The sequence below is a fragment of the Gamsiella multidivaricata genome, assembly GCF_025024155.1.
Source record: "Gamsiella multidivaricata strain RSA 2152 chromosome Unknown BC939scaffold_9, whole genome shotgun sequence".
Lineage (NCBI taxonomy): Eukaryota > Fungi > Mortierellomycota > Mortierellomycetes > Mortierellales > Mortierellaceae > Gamsiella > Gamsiella multidivaricata.
Genome location: NW_026251717.1, coordinates 207,608 through 233,229, shown reverse-complemented (window position 1 = coordinate 233,229; position 25,622 = coordinate 207,608). Strand labels below are relative to the sequence as shown.

The window sequence follows — 25,622 nt, the reverse complement described above, 5'->3', positions numbered from 1 at the left end:
TAATGCCTCCAAGTCACAAATCTCAGAAACATACGCTCCATGGTAGAATACAATTCATCTAAAAGTACCACGTAAAGCAAGGACGCAACCCATATATTTCCCATACCGCTATATCAAAAATACTGGATATGCACCTAAAGGTAATCGCCAGCATACTCAAAGAGGAGGGCAAGACCCGTCAAGCAGTAGCGGGATTTTCGTCTTCGGTGACCAAAACGAATTGCGCGCATTAAGTAGAGACCAATGGGGACCACAGAAATGGCCGTCTATGCCTGGTATAAGCATCAGGAGACTTTGAAAACCAATCCTTGCTCCATGTTTTTACACGCATCGGAAAGCATATTTCTCATCCATATAATTTTGACAGGCATCAACGCATCGGATGCTCTCCTGAAAGGAACTGCTGTGGTGGTTCGTATCTTTATGGAATCGATTGGAAGTAGAGCTGATAGCATTCACTCTTCACTCTTTTTTGTACGTTCATTTGTTATTCCTAAAGGAAAGTTGTTAAGTGAAGGATACCTAATAGCCTCGTTCTTGAAAAGACGTGCCATAGTACATGATTATCCTCCGAGAGTGTAGGCGAGCTGCACTCCATATCTCAAATACAATTCATCCCACTATTAGTCATGAGAGAGGTTATACTGCTGGAGCTGATACAGACACAGACCATTTCAGGGTGAGCAGCAACAAATACCTTCTTGGACGATATCGTTTCTTCCTACCAGTCGCTGTATGTGTATATTAGTATACTGCTCGCATTTGTATCCAGCTTATTCTTCTTTATTAGGTCGATGAGGATCTCCAGTCGATACCTCGCGATTTGTGAAATGAATGGAAGGTTCATTTGCACATGACGCGTTGGATCTTTCCTTCAGCACAATCTTTCCGAATGGACTATTCTCTTATATGGGCGAGCCAACCTGCACAGGGCTCTAAGTACCGCCGTGGCAATCTGCTCAAGCCGGATGGCTATGAGTTGGCATTTATGGAAATCAAACCGCCAAGAGCGGAAAGGGATGCCGCCCTATTCCTGGAGGTGCGGTGTGGCGGATCCGGATGAGACCTAAGCAGGGTATCCAGGTATCCAGGTGGAAGGACCAGTCATATCACTTGGCATGATACGATGAGCGCAGGACACTCATAGGATCATACAGTACGTGCATTTGGAGAGCGTGCAGTTACAGGAGGTCAGCTTAGAAAGATGTCAGTAAAGGGTGTGCACTTATAGAATTCCCTAGGTAGATAAATAACATAGCACGGAGCCAAATGGTTCTCGATCTGTCAATAATCTTCCATTGCAACACTTGCCACGTACGATCCACTAAGTCATTTCTCGCACAAGTCATCTCTCCAACTATACCACATCCGATTGGTATACTCTGTCAGTGTTAGCCATCACTAATTGTTAGCAAGAGTAGAGATGGGGCTTTTGCGTCTGAACCACTGCAACTCAAGTTCGTCCAAGTGTTCTTGTTAGTCCGTTTCGGACACTTCCACCCTTCTCTGGAATCATATTTTTCGCAAGCATTCCCTCTTATGCCGTTATCCGTTCTGCGAGCCTCGCAAGCATCGGCAAGATAACGATCATGGTTCCTTAGTGATTGGATGTGGAGGACTAAGAATAGCATCCCTCGATGGCCGTTGATCCAAGCACAGGAGTGAAGGCAGAGTCCCTTTCGTCCTAACTGATCCCTAAGCTGAGTGCGTCGTCACATCACTATTCTTTTAAATAGTATCTCCTGACCTGTAAAGGAACAAGGCTCTTCCTTGAGACCTCGATCCTAGAGATCTCTTTTTAAGAATGCTTGCATCTGATACTCTTATTGTTTTTGTTTGTAGTTCTTCAACTCGCTTCTATTCAATATTCTTATGTAGTCAGTGTGTCCAGACTCGGACTCCAAGTCCGAGCTATACCCACCCTCTTTTTTACTTCGCAACCAATTGGGTACGCGTCATGTTACTGTAAGCTTAATTTGATTAAAGTTTTGTTGACGCGTAGGAACTTCATTGAGCAACATATTTTTCAAGGAGTGCTTTTACACGATATAGAGCAGATCTTTGCAAGGATGCGATTGATTTACATATGGAATATGATCTTGATATCAACACTATGCTCACCATTCACGTCTTTAGTCTTTTTTTTTTTTTTTAAAGCAATTTTTAGCGATTTTTACTTTCTTACAGTCTTTGTTCATGTTTCCTTGGCAATTAATTCCAGTTTGTTGACTGACATAAGGCATGAAATGACGATGTATAAAATGATCTTGCGCAATGGTATCTATCACCGGGTCCAAGCTATGATCACGCATCCCCCAAAAGACCGGGGTGACCGAGCAAGAGTCGACCGTTGTCTGGAGTTGGAGCTGACACTAAAGGAATAAGTTCTGCCTCCCCCCACACACACATGCCAAAAAAAGAAAAAAAAAAAAAGAGTGAATGATGAAGAAAATGAGAAAGAAATAGACATCTAAAGAATGCGATGCACCGGTATCAACAAGTGCCATGTGCTTGTCGCCATAAATGTAGACGGGGGTAATAATGCGATTATCCAGGTTATCGCCCTTGCGTCATACAGAATTACTGATTTTTATGGATGTTATATTCTTGTCAGGCATGAGTGTAGAATAACCATCGTAAAAGTCGTTGAGAGTATTATGCTCCACTGTGTAATTCTCGCACGCTTTTCCATATTCATCGTCTTCATTCGTACTCAGGTCAATGACCTCTTGGTCATTGTCCGTGCATAGCTGATTGGAATCAACTAGCGCGGTGCTGAATTGGACTGACGCCTGTTTCTCAGCCGTGGTGGGTCCCTCACTGCCTTCCCCTCCATCGCTGGAGTTAGTAAGTTGGTAAATAGGTAATCCACGGTGAACCGAGATAGCTGCGTTTGTGCAAACAATGTGATGCCTTTTACTGACATGGGTACTAACGTCTCTGGGCGCAACGTGATTATCTTTCTCGCGTGCCGTACGATCACCGGCATGTGTAACAAAATAATCCGATTGAATTGCAAGCGATGCTTTATTCGAGAATGTTTCGACTGATACGGATGTAATTGGTCGCACGCTATACTCTGGTTCGTTACTGGACTCTGTTCCCTGCCGTTGTGCTGATCACTCGCTACAGTATCGTTCTCCTTTCTCTCTGTCTTTGTTCCCTCAGTCTGCAATCTCAAATATACATCTTTTCTTGTTTCCACTTTGCACTCTCTCACTATTGCCCCATCGAGCAATGCGCACTCGGATTATTTGGAGGAGGCATTAAAGTTCTACTCCCTGGAGGACCGACTAACTATATAGCTATATTCTTGAAAAGTTTCTCCGTGAGTTCCTCAAAGGTGATATGTAGAAGATCAGGGAGCTTGTTAACCAACTCGCGGTGCGCAGGTATGCCGGGAGAGCCACGGATGTAGACTATGCGAAATCCAGGCACAGGCGCACCGTCCCTGGTGACAACAAACCTGTTGTCCTCTATCTTCGCGGAGTGACCGGAACCAAACACATCATTTAGGTAACGCTCAATCTGATTCGTTCCCTCGTTATCCCTGTCGTTGAAAGCCTTGCGGATGTCTGCCGAGTCCTTCTTATTGTGTTGTCCAAAGTCGCTGATGGATGCCTGAATGAACAGCGGTCCAAGCATGAAGTCAAACCGAGGATATCCTTCGTAGCCGCGGGTCAGAACGTTTTCGTGACCGGATCCAAGAGAAGTCCTGCCGATTTGGAGGGTAGCACAGTGGGAAAATCCAGTGAAATGATAGTCGGGTTCCTGCCGTTGAGATCTGTCGCATTGAGCACGATTGGTTTGGTGGTACATATGAGCTGATGACATAGTGCCGTCTCAAAATCGTCCTCACTGAGGCTGCCGTGACAAATTCGTTCCTTGGTATCCTCAGGTAGTGGAAGCGTCTTGAACAGCTCTAGAAGAGCTTGCTGGGCGGGGCTGCATAAAATGTGGTGTTGAGTCCCGATCTTGCCAACATCCTTGCTCCGATAAATGAGTCCTAGATCCAAGAAGTCCCATTCGAAATCGACTATGCTTGTGCTGCCCAGAAACGTTTGTAGAAGGACTGTGTAGAATCGTTCCTTCTTAAAGGGACCGCGACTGACGTAGTACATCTTTGCAGTCGATAGGAAATCTTTGGTTCGGCTTTCCGTCCATTTTTGAAGGTCGTCCACGGAGATCGGATCTGGGAGATCCTTGACGTTGGCTGACAGATACACCAGCTCCCGTGGCACACAGTTCGTGATTTCTGTCACTTTTCTTCTGATGGCTGGTGCTCTCAGGCGAGGGTACGTGTCCAGCAGGTTGGAGAATACATTCTTTGATAAGGGGCCTACAAAAACCACTGACGCCCGCCTATAGCTCTCGTCCAGGATAGTCATTTCGTATTTGGCGTGCGCGGTGCCTGTGAAAATCACCCGGGACCCCTTGGCGTCTTCTCCCCACCAGCGGTACGGCAACAGATGATTCAGCGACTTGAGCTTTACCGGCACGTAAGGCTCTTTTTCGAACAATTTTCCATGCTCGTCAACAAGCAGCAGCGTCTTCCGATCCCACGACATGAGCAAATCTCGGAAGATCGCCCAGACAGCGTGCGTTGAAACGTGGTATTTGCCGTTGTACTCGTTTACAAGCATCTCCAATTCGTTGCCGGTCAAAATGTCTTTGTTGAGTGCCAGGAATCGCCTGACCAGCTCCAGCTTTGACTCCTCCTCCGTTTCCGTGTGCAATAGCCCCGCATCCGGAATGTAGAGGACGAGCCATCCTTCCGCATACGCCCTTGCCGCAAGGAAATAGGACAGATAAGACTTGCCAACGCCCATCGGCCCGGATAGGACTCGTCTGTACGTTCTGTCTTTGTCGCCTCGCATATCTTCCCAAAGCTCCAGCATCTGCTCCGTAACGAAAAGCCTGTTAGGTTAGCCGTGAAGCCCAAAGTCCTTCGGTTCTTGACCCATACTTGGCATAATGATTGAAACACCGGCTCGAAGGTCGCTTTTCAGATGATTGAATGCTATTCGTGGTTCGGGTACAAATTTTGTGCTCACGAGAATTTCGATCCACGAAGAAGGTAGGTCGACAGCCTTTCCATCAGAGGCCGTATATTGTTTCCAGCGTTCGGTTATACGAATTTTTTTGTTGCTCGGCAAATCCAGTTCTATTTCATAATAAAATAAGATTAGACGAAGCACGAAGTCAACAGGAATCATATACACGAAAGCCTTTGCGAGAATTCTCACCTTCAGCAGTTGGCCTCTTCTGAGAAATGTAATCGCTGACAGGAGGCGGTTGGGCTGAACAAAAGGGAGTATAAGAGCATGGAGTATATATACATTAGTCGTCATGTAATGGACATACTATGAGCAAGAGTTAATCAGTAGAAAGCAAAGCTGCATTACCTCGCGAAGGTCGCTGCACAATGATGTGAATTGTTTTCTTGGCTAGCGTATTTGGAAAGACACCAGAGACATCATCCATTGGACTGAGTTCCGTCTTGGAATTAATCTCGTTCAGGAAAACCGCATTGCGGATGTTGGTAGCGACGACAGGAACCGAGACACGCCAGAGCGTAAGCTCATCTGCAGCGAGGTCGTCAAATTTTGGCGTTTTCTTGGCCTTGATGAGATCCTTGAGGTTACCGATAGCGTCCATAGATGGTATCGAGACTGGAAATGCGTTCGATATGGGTTCTCCGTCGGTGAGACAGAAGAGAGTGAGGTCGGGCATGGTCGAAGCTAAGGGTGATGGAGTGATCAGGCAGCGCAGTTCGTTGGCGTATGGAGGAGAACAGGGGAAGAATGAAGAGAGCACAATGGCAGAAAAGAGGACGAGGAGAACAAGAGAGGAGAGAACCAGACAAGAATGAGACGAGGTCTGCCAAAGTGATGTGTGCGTGTGCGTTGCCACTGTTTTCAGTGCGTGTAGCTTTTGCCACCATCAGAGCAAGGCACAGGAGATGGTGGCATTCAGATTGGGAGCTTCCTCTTTCTTCATATACAAGCTGAAAGTTGGATAGAGGTTGGTGCTCTGCCATGTCGCGTAGATCTACCTCTCTTATAGACTCGATGGACTCGAGAGCCAGAAATAAAAAGAAATTAAAAAATGTTATCTATCTTTCTCTCTCATCCACTCTTACTCTCTATCTGTCTCTATCACCGCCGCCTACCATCATCCTACTCTAAAACCCCTACGACACGCCCAAATGCGAAAAGTGCAAGAAAAACCACGACTGCCAGACTTACTACGCATGTCCGAAAAGGTATTTCATGTCACCATGTCGCTCGCTCCTTTCACACCGCAACAACCACAGTGGGCGCTTAGTCTAACCGTGATGATTCGATGACTTTAAAGACTATTTTACATATCTAACAAATCTAACAAATAAACTCTTTAATGTTAAGATCTCGATAGCCCTTTGCAATGCCCTTTCTTGATGCAAAATTTCTGAACAACACAATTCTTGCTTTGCCCAAAAATAATTTTCCTCCACATCCACCACTGCCAAACACCCTTCATCCTTGCACATTCACTGCTTGACCCTTATCACTCAAAACCATTCTCTTTGCTCATCCCCCAACCACTGCATCCCTCTTAAAATGACTACCGAGAACATGGATACAACGTGTAACTAAGCGTATGTGAAGTGTGCCTTTATTACTTGTTATATCAATATTGGTCCTCATGTTGACTCGACACGAATCTATCGAATCTGTAGTCCTGCTACTGGACCTGTCTGAGCACCTCGAACATGTATATGCGGCCAAACTGGCCAGTCCAGAATCACCTCCAGGGACTGCCCTGAGAACCCCCAGTAACGCGCCCTGTGGCATATAGCCCATATAACATGCTGCCACCGCGTGTATTTAATTAGATCCAGTAAGTCCTATCAATTCACTTCAGCCACCGAGTAACATATAAAGTGTTCTCGGTGGATTGATAATTAAAGATCCTTCTCTTTGATCTCATTGACTCCTGGTTCAAAAAGTATACTTCGCATTGCTTATCTACACATATGCGACTTTGAAGATATCTTTGGCGGTCAGACTCGGATTTATAGGCCATTTCGCATAAAGGACAAGCATAGAATCCATCAACCTGCATGCGTGATGGCAACTGAACTCCAGAGAGCTTAAATCATCCTTAACAAGTAGCGTTGAAAGAGAGTCCGCCGCAAAAAGTGCCAGCGCAAATAAAATTTTCAATTCATTCGGCTTCATTCTCCATGTGAGGGAATGCTTTCATGTACACTAGAGAAGACCGACGAAGAGGACGAGGTGGACGGAGATGAGGACGGCAACCATTCGCCTAGTGAGGTGGACGCGTCCAAACAAGAGGCAGAGAATGAGAATGGTTCCAAAAAAAGGAAGTTATTTAATTTCCCCCAAAAAAATTATTTGCGCTGGAACTTTTTTTTTTTGCAGCGGACTCTACAAATGCTGCGCTTTTGCGCAACAATCCAGGCGAATAATGCTGAACAGATATGGTGGGGAGAACGAACATAAAAAGATCAAAAAGCAACGTCGTTATGAACGCTCGGCTGCTTAGTCTACAAGCCAATTACCCCCCTAAAGCTGATTCCTTGAAACTCATGCTGTCCCTTGATATTCATGCTGAGAGTCCGATTCAAAAAAAATGGTAAACCATGAATAATCACTTCCGCTTCTCTCTTGGTATACCGAGCACCAACAAAGGACGTTCTGTGTCTTTTTAAATTCTTGGTATCTTTTTTTGACCTGCTCGAGGGCCCATCAGGGTTGTTCAATTCCGCATATAGTGTTAGTGTACGATAGATAGGGTACAAGAAAGACAACCTTTTACTGCCCGTGACTTAACCGCCACACTGCGGACGACTTCGGGTAATGAACGAATCTTTGTTCCATGAAAGAATGTTCGCCCCCTTGATCTTCGATGGAAGGAACTCATGTCGAGTAAAGGGGGCAAGTCAGTACTAAATATGCAAGAAACCCTGCCTACATTTTCGGCCGCTGATATTCAATGCAAAAAACTTACCGTGGTATCGTGCCTTTCTCGGCGCATTTTCACTGCCCAAGAACTCCCTGCGTTTTTAACGGATTTCAAATAGACAGTACAAGTACTCCACCTGAGTATGTATAAAAGAGAACCATTGACCTCTTCTTCTGTACTCAATTATTCTCCAGTACACTCTACTCGCAAGCAAGCTAAGTAGGGTTCCTCTTTCTGTTCCTGTATTCGTTGCATTACATATATTTTTACCATGTGTATCCCACTAACACCGTCGCACACTCGCACTTTTGTCTCTCGATGCAACGCAGTCTATTCCTCGCTGCATCACAGTCTGTCCATTGTTACAACATGAAGTTGCTCGTCTCTATCTCTGCCGTATCCTTGGTTTTCGCGGGCTGCATTGGTCAAGCGGAAAGCTTCAATGGTGGATGCTACAAAGGGTACTGCTAGGCCCAATGTAGAGCTGTGGGAGTCGGTGCTGAATGGCGCTACACTACTACCAAGGGAGCTTCTCAAGACCGCCTTTACGTTACTTGCAATGGGGACTCCGACTGTGACACGAACTGGAGTTGCGCTGGTCCGTGTTCAATTTAAAATATATATATATATAGCTATATTGTAGCCTGAATATACGGTAACCCACCGACTGATGTAGTGAACAAAAGCGTTGTGCGAGAGCCTCCTGTACATATGAAGGTGTAATTTTATTACTGAACGAATTCGGTTCTCAATACAACCAGGATTAGGCATTTTTATTCTTTGTGTACCACTAAATTTTGCACGCGTTTTTCGCTGTGCAAAAAGTGTATGGGTGCAATGTATGTTCCGAGTACAAGAAAAAACGTAAAAAAAGTAAAAGCAATTCGCATATTTTATTCACATATAGTAATCTGCAGTGCTCGCAGCCAGAAGTAGTTATCGACTATTGCCAACGTTAAATATCTTTGGAATATCTTTTTCTGTTAAAGATTTCACTCCTTCAACGCTTGCATCTTCGTCTTCATTTAAAATTATAACTGGCCCTCTGATTTCCGCAATATAAATATCGGTGCACCTCTTGTTCACGGGAGTGGGACAGTCGAGGATTCGGAGAAACCCAGCGAGTCTGTAGCTTTGGATGGGGAAGCATATACCTTCATAGTGCGGTCCCAAATAGTCTCGAAGAGTTGTAGAGGTATAAGGGATGACTTCGATCTCTCCTTCTACCGGGACATACAAACACGTAGCTTCAGAACCCATGATCCTTATGTAATACCACTCGGGCCTCAGTTAGAATGGTGAAACCCTGTAGCAGTGTAGTAGACAAATAGAGAGGGTTAAAAGAAAAGCAACACAAGTATGCACAATGGTACTTCACATAGGGTTCCATATATATACCTGTGAATGGCTTTTAGGTTTGGGGAGGGATTTAGGAATATGTATTGGAAGTCCAGATAATCGTGGTGATGGCACTGGTACTAAGGGACAGCAGCGACGGGAGAAGATCAAGGAGAGGAGGCAATCCCGGGCAGACAGTGGCGAGGAGAAGTGGCGATGGAAGTGGAATAGGACGATGATCTGGCGGAGGCTGTTTGCTGAGGATGAAAAAAAACAAGGCGAAAAGAGGAGGACAGAATCCTTTATGTATCGAGGGGAGGCGTCGAACGGAAACTCAGAAGGGAGGGTTAATCGCAACTGTTGATAATAGTGGAGAGAGATATATAGATGTGAGTTTGAGATGGCGACAAACGACGATCAATAGGTAATGCAATAAGAAAAGGAAGAGAGAAAAAGAGTTGATTACCTTGTTGAGGGCGAGATGTAATGAGGAACAAGTGAAGAGTGACGAGAAGAGAGCGTTGAGGATGAAGAAGTTGGGGACGAAAGGATGAGGAAGAAGCCTTTTATATGTCGAGAGACAACTCGGGATGACTATGGCATCAGCTCTGCCCAAGCATACATGGACAGGGCCCCTTTTTTTCCCTTCTTCCCACAGCGGGAGAAAAGGCAGGGTACCTCAAGGCTGCAGACAACAATGAGGAGGCAGAAGGTGTTATGGGAAAGGATATTGAGTGAAGGAAAGTTGTTTTTGTGGTCTATTCACCACATTGTCTTGCTTGTATAAAGCGCCCTATTTTCTTCGGACCCGCCACCACCCGGTGCCGATCCTTTATGAAGAGCATTGTGCCTCTGGGACCTTCCCCTATATTCCTAGTCCCCTACTGGATGCATCTATAGCTATTCCCTAGTATATAAGGCACGATCTGCCACTATTAAAAAGGCATATCGTTTTTCACAGACTTATTTTCCCACATACTTCTCAGTTTTGTTGAGATAAAGGAGAAAGTCGTAGCGTAGGAGAAAAAAGCAACAACGGGACCATGCATGCATATCCACGTCACAGTACAAAGATGTTGGCGAAAAGCATTTAGGCTGTGCTCTTGTGCACTGATGCCTCAGTCCATTTTGCTCCAATCAGACAACTCGTGTGAGTCAGTTCGTCCCGTCAATGTTGGGCTGCCAATAAACATCTTTCAACCTCCCTATGCGTCCCCAGGTCCGAGACACCCTAGTCTACTACATGTTCTGCTGGCTACACAGCCCGGGGGAATCTCAGGTACGGAAGCTGACTGGCATTCCCCCCCCCAGAACCTTTTTTCGCAATAACGGATTCCGACCCAAGTACCCAAGGTAGTCCGCACTCATACGCAGAGCTCACTATCATACGGGATCGTTGCGGATTCAAATAATTGGTGGGTTCGTGGAGTGCAAGGATTGAACAGGATGCCGACACACCGCAATCTTTCCCAAAAATTTCGGATGTACGAAGGGCCATCCATCCATTTTCAACGGTAAGTACTGGGAGCGAGGAAAAACGAAAACTATTTTCAGCCATATTGTTTGGCTCCTGGAGGAAGCTGTTAAACAAGTGCCTCCGGGTCCATGTATACTCAAAGTTATGCGCATTCTTTATTAGTTACTAGCTGTACCTCTGGATTATAATACATACTTTAACTAAACAGAAACCTATGTATGGGGTATAAGCTCCACAATTCATCCAAAGTTACTACGCAGACCAAGAACGCAACATGTGAAGGCAATGATGATCTAGATGATGAGAACCTCGACATATCTTCTCTCATCTTCTTCGACACTTCGGTCTACTATCACCTTCTTGGGCCCAAAACACAGAGGTCCCTTTGGGGGTTGGGAATCGAGTTCCCAAACGCAATGATCAAAGGGCATTAAGAGCACGATATGATTCCTGGTTGCGTCAAAGTTGGTCTCGTTATCATGGTGAGTCCGGTTGCTCTCGTCCTGCGTGCTGTTGTTGTTTTCGAGATTGCACAGCAGGGTAGTGATGAAGGCTCTGCAGAACCAAATTATTTTCCGCTGCAGCCTTTTAAAAGATGTTGTAATAAATGGAAAGTGAGTATCAGTGATTTTTGAACCAGTAGAGTGGGTTAACACAATTAATACGAACAGACGATGTATCCGACTTGATGCTGTCGATGATACATGCGGATGTGGGAGATGGGTGCTGGTTCGAAGGCTCGCTGCGTGAGAGACTTTGTGTAACGGCCCTTGTTGCCTTTGTCGTACTCGCAAAGTGGTCTGCCGAAGTCGTCGGAATCGTCGTCATAAAGCTTGTTCACGATCTGTCTAGCCTTGTACTAATCCTCTGATAATAAAGTTGACATGGATGACCGAGAGTATATTTTTCGCGGACAAAGCATATCAAACCTAAGGATCCAATTTAAGGATGTAATAGATGATCGACAGATGTAGATTATTTACAGTGGATAGTGTGTAGAAAGTCCAGATGAACACTGAGGCGGGTGATTTTCTTGACGTTGTCTTTATGGAAACGTCGCGTGTGGCATTATGATATGATGTAGGGGTAGGAGCGTAGGTGTGGCCCTGGTGAGAACAGTTGCTGTTATAGCGTATGAATAAAAGAGGAAGGGGTATCAAAGAAGGAGGGAGTGCAGGGTGGGCGAAGGGAGGTTTGGGCTAGTGGACTGCTTATTTTGCTTTTGTTGTTTGAGGGTTCGTTTACACATGCGATTGGGCCCCCATTCGGTGAACGTCGATTCTCTATTTTCTATTATTTTTTTTTCACACTCGCACTCGCTCGTACGGGCCCCAACCTTGAGCTGCTTCAAAGAGGGACACAGAAAAAGTCGAATCACTTTCAACCCTCTCTCCTCTCGTCTTTGTATTATATCCAACACCACAATGGACTCTGTATGTGTGCCAATCCCCCCCTCAACCGGGGACATTCTCTTCCGCCTCAGGCAGTGGATCCGCTGCCGCAAAGAATCTGATTCACCAAAACTCACCATTTCGTTTCTTTCTCTTTTTTTTGTCGTCCTGGACTTGCATTCTAGGTCGTTATTGGAATCAACTTTGGAAGCACCAACAGCTCCATCGCCGTCTTGGCCCCCAATGGACACTTCAACGTCATTGCCAACGCAGACGGTGAGCGTATGATCCCCTCCGTCGTCGGTTTCTCCGGCGACGAGGAGTTCTCTGGTACTCAGGCTCTCCAGCAGGCTGTCAGGAACCCCAAGAACACCCTCGAGGGTTTCCGCAAGTTGATCGGCAAGAAGTACGTGTTTATCTTTATTTGTAGTCTCGGCTCAATGGAATGCAAATCGATCCCATATCGCGACATGCTTTACTACATTATCTCTGGACAGTTCTACAGGGCGCCTTTATAACCATGACGAAGAAAAAAGAAAAAAAGAGAAAAAAAAAACTGATCAAGGATCGCTGGTTTTGTATTTATCTGAATGATAGATTTGAGGAGGTCAAGGTTCCCTCGGATGTGACCCACCCCGACATGGTCTCCAAGGATGGTGTCCCCGCTTATAAGGTCACTTTCAACGAGAAGGAGCACATCTTCACCGTTCCTGAGGTCGTCACCAAGCAGTTGAAGCACATTCTCGAGGAGGCCGAGGCCTACCTCGGAAGCAAGGTCACTGGTGCTGTTCTCGCGGTCCCCACCTACTTTACTGAGCACCAGCGTGAGGTCCTCGCAAAGTCTGCTGCGGATGCTGGAATCAACGTCTTGCAGATCATTCAGGAGCCCGTCGCCGCTGCGCTTGCCTACAACTTTGGACAGAACCCAACTAAGAGCGACCCTCAGGACAAGACGGCCCTCGTTCTCGACATGGGCGCTTCTTCCTTCGACATCACTGTTCTTTCCGTCCGCAGTGGTATTTATACGATTTTGGAGACGGCCCATGACGAGGCTTTGGGCGGCGAGGCTTTCACTCATGAGTTGGTTCAGTTGGTCGCCCAGGAGTTCAAGAAGAAGTCCAAGGTCGATGTCAAGGGCAACAAGAAGGCGTATTTGAAGATCAGGACCGCTGCTGAGATCACGAAGAAGCAGCTCGCTCGCTCGGCCGCAGCTCCTTGCTCGGTCGAGTCTGTTGCTGAGGGTCTGGATTACCATGGCTCGGTCAACCGTCTCCGCTTCGAATTGGCCTGCAAGGACTTGTTCGCAAAGTGCAATGCCTTGATTGAGCACATCTTGGAGAAGGCTGACTTGACTGCCGGCGCGATTGACGAGATTCTGTTGGTCGGAGGAGCTACCCGTATGCCCAAGTTCCAGTCGAAGCTGCGTGATATCTTCCCGGAGACGACTATGCGTTTGGACCAGGAGTCGGATGAGGCGATCACGGTCGGATGCGCTGCCCAGGCTTCTCTGATTGCTGGATTCGAGAAGGAGGACATTGTGGCCTCGACCAAGGAGAACATCACGGTGACGCCTCACACGGTCAAGCCCATTGGTGTTGTCGGCTCCAACGATGAGTTCTTCACCATCATCCCTAACCACACCCCCTTGCCCGCCAAGCGCGTCTTTGAGTTTGGACAGGCGGCCGATGGTCAACAGGAGGTTTACTTTGCGCTGTACGAGGGTGAGCAGGATCCCCTTCCTCCCAAGAAGGAGAAGGTTGAGAAGCATGACGTTGGATCGGATGATGAGGACGAGGAGGAGGAGGAGTTGCCTGTGAAGCCTACTTACCACAAGACCACATTGTTGGCTGAGGTTGTGTTGAAGGATCTGCCCGCTGGTGCCAAGGCTGGTTCGCTCAAGATCGAGGCGACTGTTCAGGTCGATGCTGCGGGCAAGACCACGATCACTTTGCGCGAGAAGAAGAGCGGAAAGCAGGTCCGCGCTGAGAGTGCTTAAGAGAAAGAAAGAGAAAAAAGAAAGTAGCAGCGAGGGGTTTTGGATGACATAGATAAACGAGGTCGACATATATTTTTTTTCACACAAACAAACACAACACAAACACACACAATTCATGCACAAGACAAAAAAAAAGGCATTGCCAATGCTATCTTTTATTCTTCGTGTCATTTTGCTGTGTAATCCGCTTGAAAGGGGGGAGTCCTCCCTCGACTTTTAGCGGGGGGGGGGGGGGAGGAAGGAATGCAAGCCACCAGATCAGGGACACAAAAACAACCTGACCTTCGCACTCTCTTTCTCTCTCTCACACTCCCTCTTCCATCCTGTGTTTTTTGCAAGTCTAGACGGACATTGCTCACATTCAGCCAGCCCACATAATCCTTCCTCTTCCTCCCTTTTCAAAACACGCGACTCGTCTCATCCTCTCTCTCCCCCTCCACCCCCGCAAGAACTCTCTAGTCCAGGATGTTGAATTCTCTCAAGAAGCCCGCTACTAGCACACCAGCCAAGAAGACGCTCACAGCGGCCGAACGCGCCGAGCGAGCGGAAGCCGTCGCTGCGGCCGTCGCGGCTGCACAAGCTGCTCAGGCTGCTAAAAAGGCAGGCAAGTCTCCAGCTGCTGGTGCTGGTGCTGGTGCTGCCGCTGCCAATGCTGCAGCATCAGGATCGAAACCCAACGGCAAGGATACGAAGGACAGCAAAGATAACAAGGACAAGGACAAGGACGGCAACAAAGAGAACGGAGAGGAAGGCGAGAACGGAGCAGGAGGGGATGATAAGGATGAAGAAGAGGAGGAGAAGGAGACGGAGAAGGGTCAGAGTGCGGAAGCGAAGGCGGCGATGAAGAATATGTCGGGGTACCAGCAGGACGTTGAGCGGGAGGGCGTTGATTCTGCAAAGCTGGAGAAGGTAAAAAAAAAAAAAAAAAGAACTCCCAAAACCTCAGGAGCAATTGGGTCTTGTCCATGGAGAGATCAAAGCAAACTGAACTAACGATGCCTCTCTTTTCTTGCAAATATCATCATTTTTTTTAACACTATGTGTTGTTGTGGATAGGCAATGGGTCTGATCACGGATGTGATGAAGAAGCAAAAGGCAGAGAAGGCTACGACGGCACACAAGGACGGCGAGAAGTTGACGTTGTCAAAGGAAGATGTTGAGTTGGTGATGACAGAGATGGAACTGTCGAAGCCCTTGGCAGAAAAGTATCTCAAGGAACATGGAGGCGATGTCACAAGGACCTTGGAGGCCCTCGTCTCTGCTTAAGAAAAAAAAAAAGAAAAGGAAACAAAAAAAAAAGAAAAAAGAAAAAAGAAAAATAAATGTAGAGGCGATCTATCCTCTCACCAACTATGCTTTGCATACACCTGGGCAGAGGAAGGGAAGGGGGAAAAATAATAATAAAAAATAAAAGAGCAGCGACAAGTACAATATGATGCAATGGGCGAATCTCAAAAAGGACAAAGGACAATGGACAAAGGAATAAGAACCTTTACCACTAAGGATGTGTCACTGTAGCGCCTCGCTGTTTTAGCTTATGTGATGGAAAATATTTTTATTTCCCGGTTTTATGAACAAAGGATTCAAGTCTGCTTCGACCTGGTCTTCTTTCAATACATGCATGCATGTATGAATGCATGCATAGCTATGGACAGCAACGAATGTATGTATGTACAAAAGGAATGAGCAAGCGTCCACGGTCTATTTACAGGTGATGGTTATTGTTTGGGGACTTGATGTTCGTATATCCACCGGTCGAGCCCTGGAGTGGCGGCTGCTGCGGCTGCTGATTGCTGGCCGCGAACTGCTTCACATCCGCAAACGCACCGCTGTTTGGGGCCGAATTCATCTGGGGCACCTGGCCTTGTCCTTGGTTCGTACCCATATCCCTGTTGGCGTTCAAGCTCTCGGGGTTGGCATTTTGCGAAGTAACGGTGTTGGCTTTAGCTTGCGCAGTGACGCTGTGGAGCTGGTCCTGGGCCATATGGTAGGCTTCCATACCCTTGGCTTGAGCCATGTTGGCGTAGCCCTTGATCGTATCCGTGAGCGATGTGCCCGAGGCCGAGGTGCCTGTGGGGTTCGTGTTGTTGTTGTTGTTGTTGTTGTTGTTGCTGTTCATTTTTGGAGTCTTGGAGAGGGGCCTTTTGCTTGCTTGGTTGAGGTAAGTGAGAGGAATGGAGTGCTTGAAGGGAAAGAGAGGAGAAGAGAAAGAGTGTTGACTGAGAATGAGCGACGATGACGACAATTTAAAGGCGACGAGGATGATGCTGGGGGGTGTAATTTTTTCATGTTTGGGAAGGTGAATGATGTTCCTAGTGTTTTATGCGCGTCATGTATGAAGGAACGTTCATCGGGGCACCCGGGCCCCACGCACATGTCATTCGGAATAGGCGGGCATCGACTCTCGCGACCCACAGATACAACCCCCAGCGCAAGGGACGACCCCCCTTCTCGTGGCGGCCGAATCGGAGAGATCACAGTCTAGGTCGGGTCGTTCAGACACGAGTGAGGAAAGGGAAGTTCGCGTTGTTTGAGGGGGCTTTTTGCTTCTGAAACATTTGCAATCGCGTCTGAGAAGACTGTATCACAAATGAAAATAATGAAAGATGTGTGTGTGTGTCTTTTCGTTTCGATGGCAGTGCTCCATCCTCAGTGCTCTCTCATCCGCAGATGCTGGGACGTATCACACACAGAAAGAAGGGCTCGAGGATGTGTGCAGCGCAGAGAGGAAAGACGGAGTGACGAGAAGCGAGAAGACAATCGGTTCTATCGGAGAATAGTGAGCCAAAACATTGTTCAATTACAGGTCCTATTAATATGAGAAGGACGCGTAATTGCTTTGTGCAATTAATAAATTCTTAGACGTGTATTTGCAGCTGGGGCAGGCAGTGAAGACGGGCAAAAAAATAAAATAAAGAGAGGGTCTGTCCCAAATGGACGAGACAGCTGCTTACGGATGTGAGTGAGTGTGGGAAATGGGCTTGATTCTCCTCGCCTCTCTCTTTCCTTCTTCACCACTCAATCATGCACATCTGCTCCATCATCATCATCTCTTCTCTCTGATCATCATCATCATCCTTCCTTCTGTGAGGCAGCATCATCCAGAGAACAAGAAGATCCACGCTCGCTTTGGAGAAGAAGAGGAAGAAAGGAAAAAAAAAAAAAAAAGGACACTCCTTTGTTCGCTCGCTTGGGTCATTCTACTCGCTCTCGTGCCCCTCTCGCCTTTTGTTTGGCTGCATCCAATCGACCAACCACAGGCCTGCGATCCATCCACCCACTTATCCGCTTGCCCACTTTGTATCCACCCCCCACACGGACACTCGGCTTTAAATCCTATCCATCCCTCACCCTCCTTCCTTCCCTTCTCCCCCGCTCAACCGTCGCCTGCTGGTCCAATCCTGTTGCACAAACGAGACAAGCAGCACAGCTCTTCCCTTTTGTCTCTCCTTCCTTTATTTCCTCCGCTCCCTTCCTTCCAAGGATATAACGGATAGATCCTCGGTCCTCTCTCACTCCCGCCTCCTCCCTTTGGCCAGTCCCCCACCTTTTGTTGCCTATCAAACCAAGGAACATACGATGGAGGATCATCACCAGCAACCGTCGCAGCACCATGCTTACCAGGCCAGCCTAGTCTATGGACATCCCCAAGGAGTAAGTTCTCTTCTCCTTCATCTTCTACCACCCACAAACCAACTAACCATCTAACTAACTAACTAACTAACTAACTAACTAGCCAGTCAACCAACAACCAAAACCCCCATCCTTCCCATGCCACCAACTCCACATTGAACTAACTCGCCTTTGTTTCCCGCTATCGTTTCTAGCATGACGACCATGCAAGATATCAAGGATACCAGCAATCATTTCAGTCATTGGTAACGATACCAGCTAGCTTCATCAACTTGGCTAACTAAACTATGCAGCAGTAGCACACCCTATTTCTAACAACCTCATTTGACTCACTTCCCGTACCTAGCCCGGAATGATGCCTCCGCAAAGTCCTACGGGTTCATCACCCACGTCCTCACACTCTCGGGTGGCACACGATCAGGATCCTCAACAACAACAACAATTACAACAATCATCGAATCAACAACAACCACAGGCGGGATCCTTTCAACCGGATGTGGCACACCCACAGCAGCTCATGGGAGACGGAGCACTTGGACAACCTACAGCCGTGGATGAGGAACCGCTCTATGTCAACGCTAAGCAGGTATGGAGGAGGGTCGTTGCCCGATTTTGGATGCATGGAAGACCTTTTTTCTTTTTTTTTTTTTTGGATAGGATATGATGCTAGCGAGAGATGCTAACGAAGCTGCTGCTGCTGCTGCTGCCGCTGTCTTTTGCTTTTTTTTTTGGCATCCGTCATTTTTTTTTTTTGGGACAACTCCTTGGACGTTTATGTTTATTAGTACCATCGGATCTTGAAGAGGCGCGCCGCAAGGGCAAAGCTCGAGGAATTGAACCGCATGGCCAAAATCCGTAAGGTACCGTCGTCCACCCCCCCCCCCCCCCCCTCCCCCTTCTCTTTCTCTCCTGTTCTTTTGGCCTATGACTACTACTATTACCATTGCTAGTACTGTTACTACTTACTCTTGCTACTGCTACTGCTGCATTTACTAAAAAAAACAGCTTTTCCCTCCCCTCCCTTCCCCTCTTCTCTTTGGGTGGAGTTTTTTTTTTTTTCTTTTTTTTTTACTCTCATCACTAACCTTTTCTATGCTCCCCCCCTTCCTCTCCCCCGCCCGCCACTTTTTTTATTTTTATTTTTATTTTTATTTTTTTATTTTTTTTCTCGACATCCACTTCCTAGCCATATTTGCACGAATCCCGCCATAAACATGCGATGCGTCGCCCACGTGGCCCCGGAGGCCGGTTCTTGACATCCCAAGAGATCGCAGAAATGGATCGTCTCCAGGCCTCGTTCGAAGCCCAAGGCGGTGTCGGACCCCTGGGAGGGGACATGCATCTGGCACACCATCAACATACACCCGAGCAACAGCAAGTCTTTATTCTGCAACAAATTCAACAGCAGCGTCAACAGCAGGCTCAGCAGGCTCAGCAAGGACAGGGACAAGGACAGGGACAAGGACAAGGACAGGGACAAGCTCAGGGACAGGGGCAGGGTCAGGGTCAGGGTCAGGGACAGGGTCAGGGACAGCAGCAGCAGGGGCCTTATCCGCAGCAGCAGCATGGCGGATATCTCATGCAGCCACAGTTATTTCAGCAACAGCAGGAACAACAGCGATATCATCCAGACCAGTATGGCACAAATAACATCTCTTACTCTACAGCTGGAGCCGCTCAAGCCCTGTACGATCCCTCGAATATAATCAAGCTCGAACCGCAGGAGAGTCATTATTCGAACCAGCATCATCCGATTACGAGTGATAACGTAAATGGCGAGAACGGGAAGAACACATCCTCACCGGAGAACCGAAGTGGTGATCAGACAGCTGCTGCATAAGCTTTCATTTCATATTTCATTTTTCATTTCTTTTATTTTCTTTTTTTTTCAGGAAAGAAAAATAACAAACATCTCGGCTGCGAAAAAAAGCACTTTCGAAATCTTTCAAGCGGATTGCATATTTGTTTATTTGGGTGAATTATGCTTGGGAGAGGATTTGCTGCTGCGCACTTTGCGCGTACATACGCTTTGTGCGTCTTTTTTTTTTTTTTTTTTTTTTTTCTTCTTTGTTCGTTGATACATTATTGTAATCGATTTGCTAGGTTAGAATAAAAATAAATGTCTTTGCTGAACACGCATATTTCTGCTGGCACTTGTACTTGATTTGCCCAACCGTGCATGGTGTGAACGGGCAGATCCTTGTTTGATCGTCTCGGGGGGAGGAGGGGTCTTGACCCAAGTTAGCGAACAGTGACACAAACTTGCTCCTTCGAGCATTTGCGTCGTTTTGTCTTTGCCCCGGAGGGTTCTTTTCCCTGTTGCAATGTGATATCAGACAATGGTCGAAACAACTTCCCCTATGGAAAAACAGCGACGCATTAACACGCAGATATCCTATTAAATATCGATGCAAAAAAAAACACATTGTTATGAACAGCGAAAGATACCTTTCCTCTTGCACAGGTGGCAGCGAACGCGGCCGAATCCGACGAAGAATGAGTGCCGCGGCATGCAACTATGGCACTGCTCGTCCGCGGACTCTTGGTGGATATCTTGGTCCTGTTCGCTTTCGCAGTACTCGATGTCATGGTGGTTTCAGTTGTCGATGAAAGCGCTGCCCTTTCCGATCCACGAACCGTATGGGCTCCAGATGCGAGTTCCTCCATAACAACATCCCTGAGAGGCTGCAACACCCCTATTAGTTTCGCACGCGTGCCAGGATCCTTGACCACCGTCCAAGCGATATTTGAAGCCGATCGTGTCTTGGTCATCGGCTTCTCCTGCCTCAGATATCCCGCTGAAATCAAGTTCTCTTCAAGTGTATGTGCACGATGCCAAGCAACCAAACCGAGTCTTCGACACATGTCATTACTTCCCGTGTATCCTTCTAGCCAGGCAACGACCAGACTCCGACGCATGATGGCAGCGGACCGGATGTTTGCGAGATCCAAGGATTCATCTGACCGTACGCATCCTGTCCGTCGAACAAGGCAGTCTGCGCAGATATGACTCTCAGGAATGCGAGGATCTTCAAATGAAGTGTATCCATAGCACCACAAGTGGGACCATGTCATGCAGTCATCGCATTGCACCTTTTACAACCAAAATCGTATTTTTCAGTATGAGTGCTTCTCAAAAATATCGAACAATTTCAAAGACGGCACCACGCTATTCAAACATACCATTAGATCGTCCTCTTCAGAAGAGCCGCAGACACACCAGAATTCGTCACCATCATCTCCACCCTCAGGAGATATGCCATCTTTGGGACTTGAATAAAACTGTTTCGCGCACGCCTTGTTCGAATGCTTGACCAATGTCTTGAGGGCCGTACTGCGTGGTTGCCAGATAGCTCTCAGTCTCTCGATATCCATAACAGGGTCGAACTCCACCACCACCTTGCCCGCGAGGCCTTCGGGCAGTGGAGATTGTGAAGATACAAGGGATGAGCATGTTTCAGATAATTCTGTCGATGTACGGGATATATTGATGATATCCAGAGCTGCGGGCGTGAGAGTGATGCGAGCCATGGAATCCTCGACCAGAATCGAGTTCTGGGGCTCGATGGGACCAGTGACAGGAGATCCATCCACGCTTGAAGCGACACTCGAGGCATCATCTTCCATGGGGTCCGACAGGCTATTCGCAGTATCCGGCATTTGGGTAGGGGTCGCGTCATTGGAGAGGATTACCATGGCGCCCAGCAGTTGAGTAGGGACGGCTTTGTCGGAAAATGTCTGTGTAGCATCCAGCACTTGGGTTGGAATGGTTGAATCCTAAATCGAATAGTCATACCAATGCATGTCAACTACTGTTGTCTGGACACAGGCACCACATATCGATCTCTAGGGCATCAATGTAACCTCGCGGTATTCCAGATCGCTTATCATGAGCACATCATCCATGCCAGCCTGCGAGGAAGCAGGGACTGGACTTGAGTCTGGGATCCAGATATGAGTGTCGCCTTCTACATCACCCGTCCTCAGATCCCTATCCACAGCTTCGACTTGCATGTCAAGGCTGCATAACGGGCATCAATCAGTGGATGGGATCGTCAAGTTTTTGGTCCAGAACTATGGTCTGAAGGCTTACGTGTGGCATGGGGTCCTGAGAGTGCCCATGGAGACGGCTGTGGACTCGGATTCAAGACGTAGATGGTCCTCGGACTCGTTCGAGGTTGGCGCGAAGAAACTTGGCTGATAGTCCTCAGGCGTTACATCGTCCCAGTAATAAAGCCTTGCTGTAATCGACTTGGTGCCGGGAAGTGCCTGAGCGAATGCATGAAAAAGAAAAAAAGAAAGCTCAAAGCGCAATTAACGAACGTGATCTGGATGTGGACGTCCCAACACGTACAATTTTATACCTCCTACCTGCATGGTTTGGGTGAACAAGATCAGACGTCGAACCATCTGTTCCACGCTTTTCTTGACATCCCCTACGTTCATAACCTTATGCTGCCGCTGCTGTGTCCAATCCCTCTCACCTTCGATCGGATCAATATATCTGCTGGCATCGACTTTCATCACGGCTTTACTGTTGCCACCATCTATCCTCTGTGTATCAACGTGTCGGAGTGACGCGTGCCCATCATGGTACCCTAAATGGAACGTATATTTTTCAACTACCTCCTGTGGGTTACCAGGATCTAGCCCAATTCCGAGTACGACAGTCTTGAGGTACTGTCTCGTAAGCGCGTCAAAGATCCCACCTTCCAACCAGCTGATAAGCGTATCAGCCTCGATCGAGCGACCCTGTTGCAGTAACTTGATCCTGACATCACCTTCGCGGTCGTCCTTGAAGTTATCTTCTGGGAAGAGGTTCCGAAGATAGGCAATGCAGCCAAGCGACGTGCGGAGGAGCTTTTTGGTGATGGCAAGGGACTGAAGTTGGGTAAGGGTCCTGGTATCCGCGGTAGACCTGGGCGCCTGCTGGTGCATGAAGTAGTTTGGTGGCACAAGTGAAAAGAGGTTGAAAGAGAAGATGAGTCGACCGCCAGATGCAGCCCTTCGTATCCAGTTGAGCTGAATAATCGCGAATGTGGAAAGGGACCTGCTCCAGATGCCGACTCATACCTGAAAGAGTTGTGTGGGCATGGTCGCGAGCGCAATAGTTTAGAGAGGAGAGAACAGAAGAAACGAAAAAAAAGTTCATTCCACTAATTTATCTATTCCACGTGGGGTTTTTATTGTTAACGCTGCGAGCTGGAGGAGGAGGATGATGACTGGACCATGAAAACCTCATACTCCTGCACCCTGAAATAAAACGATCCCGCAAGCGTCGTTGTTGATGCACCAACGCCATTGTACGATGATGGCATTATCGACGAAGACTGGCAGTTCAGGTTACAATTCTACGCGCAGAGCACCGAAATGGTCATATTAGATAGTACATCCAACAAACTTAGCATTTGCTGCCAGATCACAACATGAAGCGATCCTTACCGTGGCCAAATAAAGATCGTGCCCAATCCCGAATGTCGGTCCAAAGTCCGCCTTGTTGTAAGCAGCCGTGTTGCCGTCTCCATTGATACCAAATATTGCGTTTTCCCTGTGCGGATGCTCGCGACTCTTGAGAGTGAATAGAAAGTTGCTTCGCGAGGCAGAATACACACCCGACGGATGACTCGACCACGAAGAGCTGTTGTATCCTCCAAAAATCATGCCGTTGTCTGCACGGATGACCGTCAATGTCGGGCCACGCTGGTCGCAGGCCATGTGGAAATTAGCGGCATCAAATCCATCACGGGTCGCTCGGTATTGCAGAATCATTTTATGCTGAGGTGCTGCGTTTTGGGTTGACTGCGCCGACTTTGGCGGAGAGTTTGCAGAAGTCGGCGACTGGCTTCCTGCTGGTATCGTTCGATGGTTGGTAGGTGACGACAAGCCAATGCCACGGCTGAGAGGAGGTGAAGATGAAGGCATATTCACGGCAAATGGCGAGATGGTTGGTGATGATGCTGAGGATAAGCGGGTAGACGAAAGTCCCCCCGACCAAGTGAAGGGGGTTGGATCCGACGACCTTATTGCGGATAAGGTTCCTTGGTTTGACTGGCCAGTATAGCCGCTACTCCTTCTACGCCATGCGTTATTAGCGTTGCCCGTTGAATTGTCCTGAGATGCTGTTTTCAACCATTCGAGCACGACGTCCTTGTGCTCCTTGCCCAAGATAGTCGAGAATGCCATGCGCCGCCGCAGCGAAGTCTGATATGGATCCGCCATCGAAGGCACTGAATGATAGCGATACACCTTGGCACACAGCTGCACCGGAAGCAAGCCAGTGCCCTCTATAAGCCGTAGGAAGTCCATGCTCGGTATCCTCATGAATCGGATAGCAGGGAGTAAAGGTGCAATTTGATTTCGAAGGCTCTCATGGAGGGCGGCTGATAGCTGAAGGATGTTATGGTTCGGAGCAGTCTGAAAAACAGACTGAGAAGTTGACCGGAATCCGTCTTCGCCCATACTCTGTTCTCGTCCAATGCGGATGTTTTTCCCATGCAGGGGCACCCGGGCATCGCCGAAGGCTTCGTCTGCGCTATCCAAACAGTCGTCTTCGTCCTTATACTGACTCCATGGACTGTCGTCCGACAAAATCTGTACAATGATGCAGCCAGAGCCCTTGGGGAAATCCACAAGGGGACAATGGTCCCATTCAAGACCCTGCTGATAGTACGTCCACCTGACGGCGATCTTCCAGATCTCCAGTTCGTCCAAGTCAAGTTGGTCCATTGAGAGGATATCCCTGAGCACATCCGCGTCCAGGGTAAGGATGGGTTTGCCGCGCTTGAGATAATCAATGTTGGCCGCAATGAAATCGAGACACTCGGCCTTGAGCTCCTTGAGATGGTGCTGCGATGCTAGATGGACCATATCCAGAACATTAGCACGACACACTATCGACAGCGCATGCTGCTCACATCCATGTAGCAAGTCCTCCATGCAGAGCTCGTCCGCAGCTTTGATCAGATCTATCACTATCTTGTCATCCACCATCAGTCGCCCTCCATAAATGTACTCCAGGATCTTCTCAAAGACGGCGGGCTTGATGTTGGGTTTGTGTATGACTCCGTGGTTGGCTTCCTTCCAGTCGCTGCTGAGTGCTCGAGCAAAGTAGGCGCTCCTTGCCTGCAGGACAAGGGAGTGCGCATGCATGACCGCCTGTTCCTCCCCTATACATCGCACATGTGTTTTTGGTTTTTGTTAGTGATAAAGGAGGTGGTTGATTTTCGAGAAGTAGCCCTCGCAACCCATAGTGAGTAGGATCGGTTACCGATGATTAGCCGCACATCTGATCCTACGGGCGAGTTGAGTAGTCGCAAGAAGTCTGCTCCGAGGACATCAAGGTTTGAATAGGCTGGCATCCTTATTGGGAGTTGAGCAATTCCTTACGGTACGCTGGTTTCTTTCGGTTTCTGATCCGGTTGCGAATACTGGCGGGAGTGGGAGAATAGGAAAGTCGATATGTGCTTGGCTCAACTGGAGAGGGACAGCAGCAGTGCGGCGATGCGGCGATGTGTCAACGGCTGCGAGGGGATGGTGAAGGTTGGAGGAGGGTATTGGATCCGAAGACGAAACCAGGAAAAAATAAAAAATAAAAAATAAAAAGTAAAAAAATAAAAAAAAAGAAGAGGGAGGTGTGGGGTGAGGGATGAGACCAAGCGGTTAAAGCGAGTCAGTGCACGCGACCACGCTGCATCCGCCGCGGAATATCGCTGTCCCCACACATGGCAAACCTGCGCTTGCAGCTGCTCAGAATATATCCTCCCCCCCCTTTTTTTTTTCTTGTTTTTTTGCTCTCGCTGCAGCGTCCCTGTCAGCT

At 47.8% G+C, this 25,622-nt stretch overlaps 11 protein-coding genes across 11 annotated transcripts; 5 read left to right on the top strand and 6 right to left on the bottom strand.

Moving 5' to 3' along the window:
• Positions 1-3,297: 3,297 nt before the first annotated feature.
• Positions 3,298-6,017, bottom strand: BC939DRAFT_523399 (uncharacterized protein; the record flags this gene model as incomplete). Its single annotated transcript, XM_051561242.1, has 5 exons — positions 5,406-6,017; positions 5,247-5,300; positions 5,055-5,164; positions 3,860-4,898; positions 3,298-3,824 (listed from the first exon to the last, which is right to left on the bottom strand). Exons 1-5 carry the CDS (start codon positions 5,731-5,733, stop codon positions 3,298-3,300), a joined length of 2,058 nt encoding a protein of 685 aa, XP_051415841.1. The 5' UTR covers positions 5,734-6,017.
• An 18-nt stretch (positions 6,018-6,035) lies between these two features.
• Positions 6,036-6,427, top strand: BC939DRAFT_440500 (uncharacterized protein). The gene has a single exon (XM_051554086.1). It carries the CDS (start codon positions 6,109-6,111, stop codon positions 6,325-6,327), a length of 219 nt encoding a protein of 72 aa, XP_051415840.1. The 5' UTR covers positions 6,036-6,108; the 3' UTR covers positions 6,328-6,427.
• A 374-nt stretch (positions 6,428-6,801) lies between these two features.
• BC939DRAFT_440497 (uncharacterized protein) lies at positions 6,802-7,346 on the bottom strand. The gene has a single exon (XM_051554085.1). The coding sequence runs from the start codon at positions 7,221-7,223 to the stop codon at positions 7,011-7,013; it is 213 nt and encodes a 70-aa protein (XP_051415839.1). The 5' UTR covers positions 7,224-7,346; the 3' UTR covers positions 6,802-7,010.
• A 4,014-nt stretch (positions 7,347-11,360) lies between these two features.
• On the bottom strand, positions 11,361-11,954 carry BC939DRAFT_440481 (uncharacterized protein). The gene has a single exon (XM_051554084.1). It carries the CDS (start codon positions 11,612-11,614, stop codon positions 11,408-11,410), a length of 207 nt encoding a protein of 68 aa, XP_051415838.1. The 5' UTR covers positions 11,615-11,954; the 3' UTR covers positions 11,361-11,407.
• A 117-nt stretch (positions 11,955-12,071) lies between these two features.
• Positions 12,072-14,309, top strand: BC939DRAFT_490091 (heat shock protein 70 family). The gene is made up of 3 exons (XM_051559442.1): positions 12,072-12,219; positions 12,363-12,583; positions 12,775-14,309. The coding sequence occupies exons 1-3, from the start codon at positions 12,211-12,213 to the stop codon at positions 14,171-14,173; spliced, it is 1,629 nt and encodes a 542-aa protein (XP_051415837.1). The 5' UTR covers positions 12,072-12,210; the 3' UTR covers positions 14,174-14,309.
• Positions 14,310-14,412: 103 nt separating this feature from the next.
• On the top strand, positions 14,413-15,545 carry BC939DRAFT_440479 (uncharacterized protein). Its single transcript, XM_051554083.1, has 2 exons — positions 14,413-15,082; positions 15,230-15,545. Exons 1-2 carry the CDS (start codon positions 14,639-14,641, stop codon positions 15,437-15,439), a joined length of 654 nt encoding a protein of 217 aa, XP_051415836.1. The 5' UTR covers positions 14,413-14,638; the 3' UTR covers positions 15,440-15,545.
• A 112-nt stretch (positions 15,546-15,657) lies between these two features.
• Positions 15,658-16,540, top strand: BC939DRAFT_320708 (uncharacterized protein). Its single transcript, XM_051551522.1, has one exon. The coding sequence runs from the start codon at positions 15,843-15,845 to the stop codon at positions 16,410-16,412; it is 570 nt and encodes a 189-aa protein (XP_051415835.1). The 5' UTR covers positions 15,658-15,842; the 3' UTR covers positions 16,413-16,540.
• Positions 16,541-18,912: 2,372 nt separating this feature from the next.
• Positions 18,913-19,811, top strand: BC939DRAFT_440474 (uncharacterized protein). Its single transcript, XM_051554082.1, has one exon. It carries the CDS (start codon positions 19,026-19,028, stop codon positions 19,644-19,646), a length of 621 nt encoding a protein of 206 aa, XP_051415834.1. The 5' UTR covers positions 18,913-19,025; the 3' UTR covers positions 19,647-19,811.
• A 31-nt stretch (positions 19,812-19,842) lies between these two features.
• On the bottom strand, positions 19,843-21,754 carry BC939DRAFT_320647 (uncharacterized protein). The gene is made up of 3 exons (XM_051551520.1): positions 20,990-21,754; positions 20,255-20,899; positions 19,843-20,164 (listed from the first exon to the last, which is right to left on the bottom strand). The coding sequence occupies exons 1-3, from the start codon at positions 21,500-21,502 to the stop codon at positions 20,048-20,050; spliced, it is 1,275 nt and encodes a 424-aa protein (XP_051415833.1). The 5' UTR covers positions 21,503-21,754; the 3' UTR covers positions 19,843-20,047.
• Positions 21,699-22,933, bottom strand: BC939DRAFT_320659 (DNA-binding protein). The gene is made up of 2 exons (XM_051551521.1): positions 22,178-22,933; positions 21,699-22,075 (listed from the first exon to the last, which is right to left on the bottom strand). The coding sequence occupies exons 1-2, from the start codon at positions 22,742-22,744 to the stop codon at positions 21,896-21,898; spliced, it is 747 nt and encodes a 248-aa protein (XP_051415832.1). The 5' UTR covers positions 22,745-22,933; the 3' UTR covers positions 21,699-21,895.
• A 62-nt stretch (positions 22,934-22,995) lies between these two features.
• Positions 22,996-25,164, bottom strand: BC939DRAFT_499879 (uncharacterized protein; the record flags this gene model as incomplete). The annotated part of the gene is made up of 3 exons (XM_051559989.1): positions 22,996-23,157; positions 23,249-24,972; positions 25,074-25,164. The coding sequence occupies 3 exons, from the start codon at positions 25,162-25,164 to the stop codon at positions 22,996-22,998; spliced, it is 1,977 nt and encodes a 658-aa protein (XP_051415831.1).
• Between the last annotated feature and the right edge of the window lie 458 nt (positions 25,165-25,622).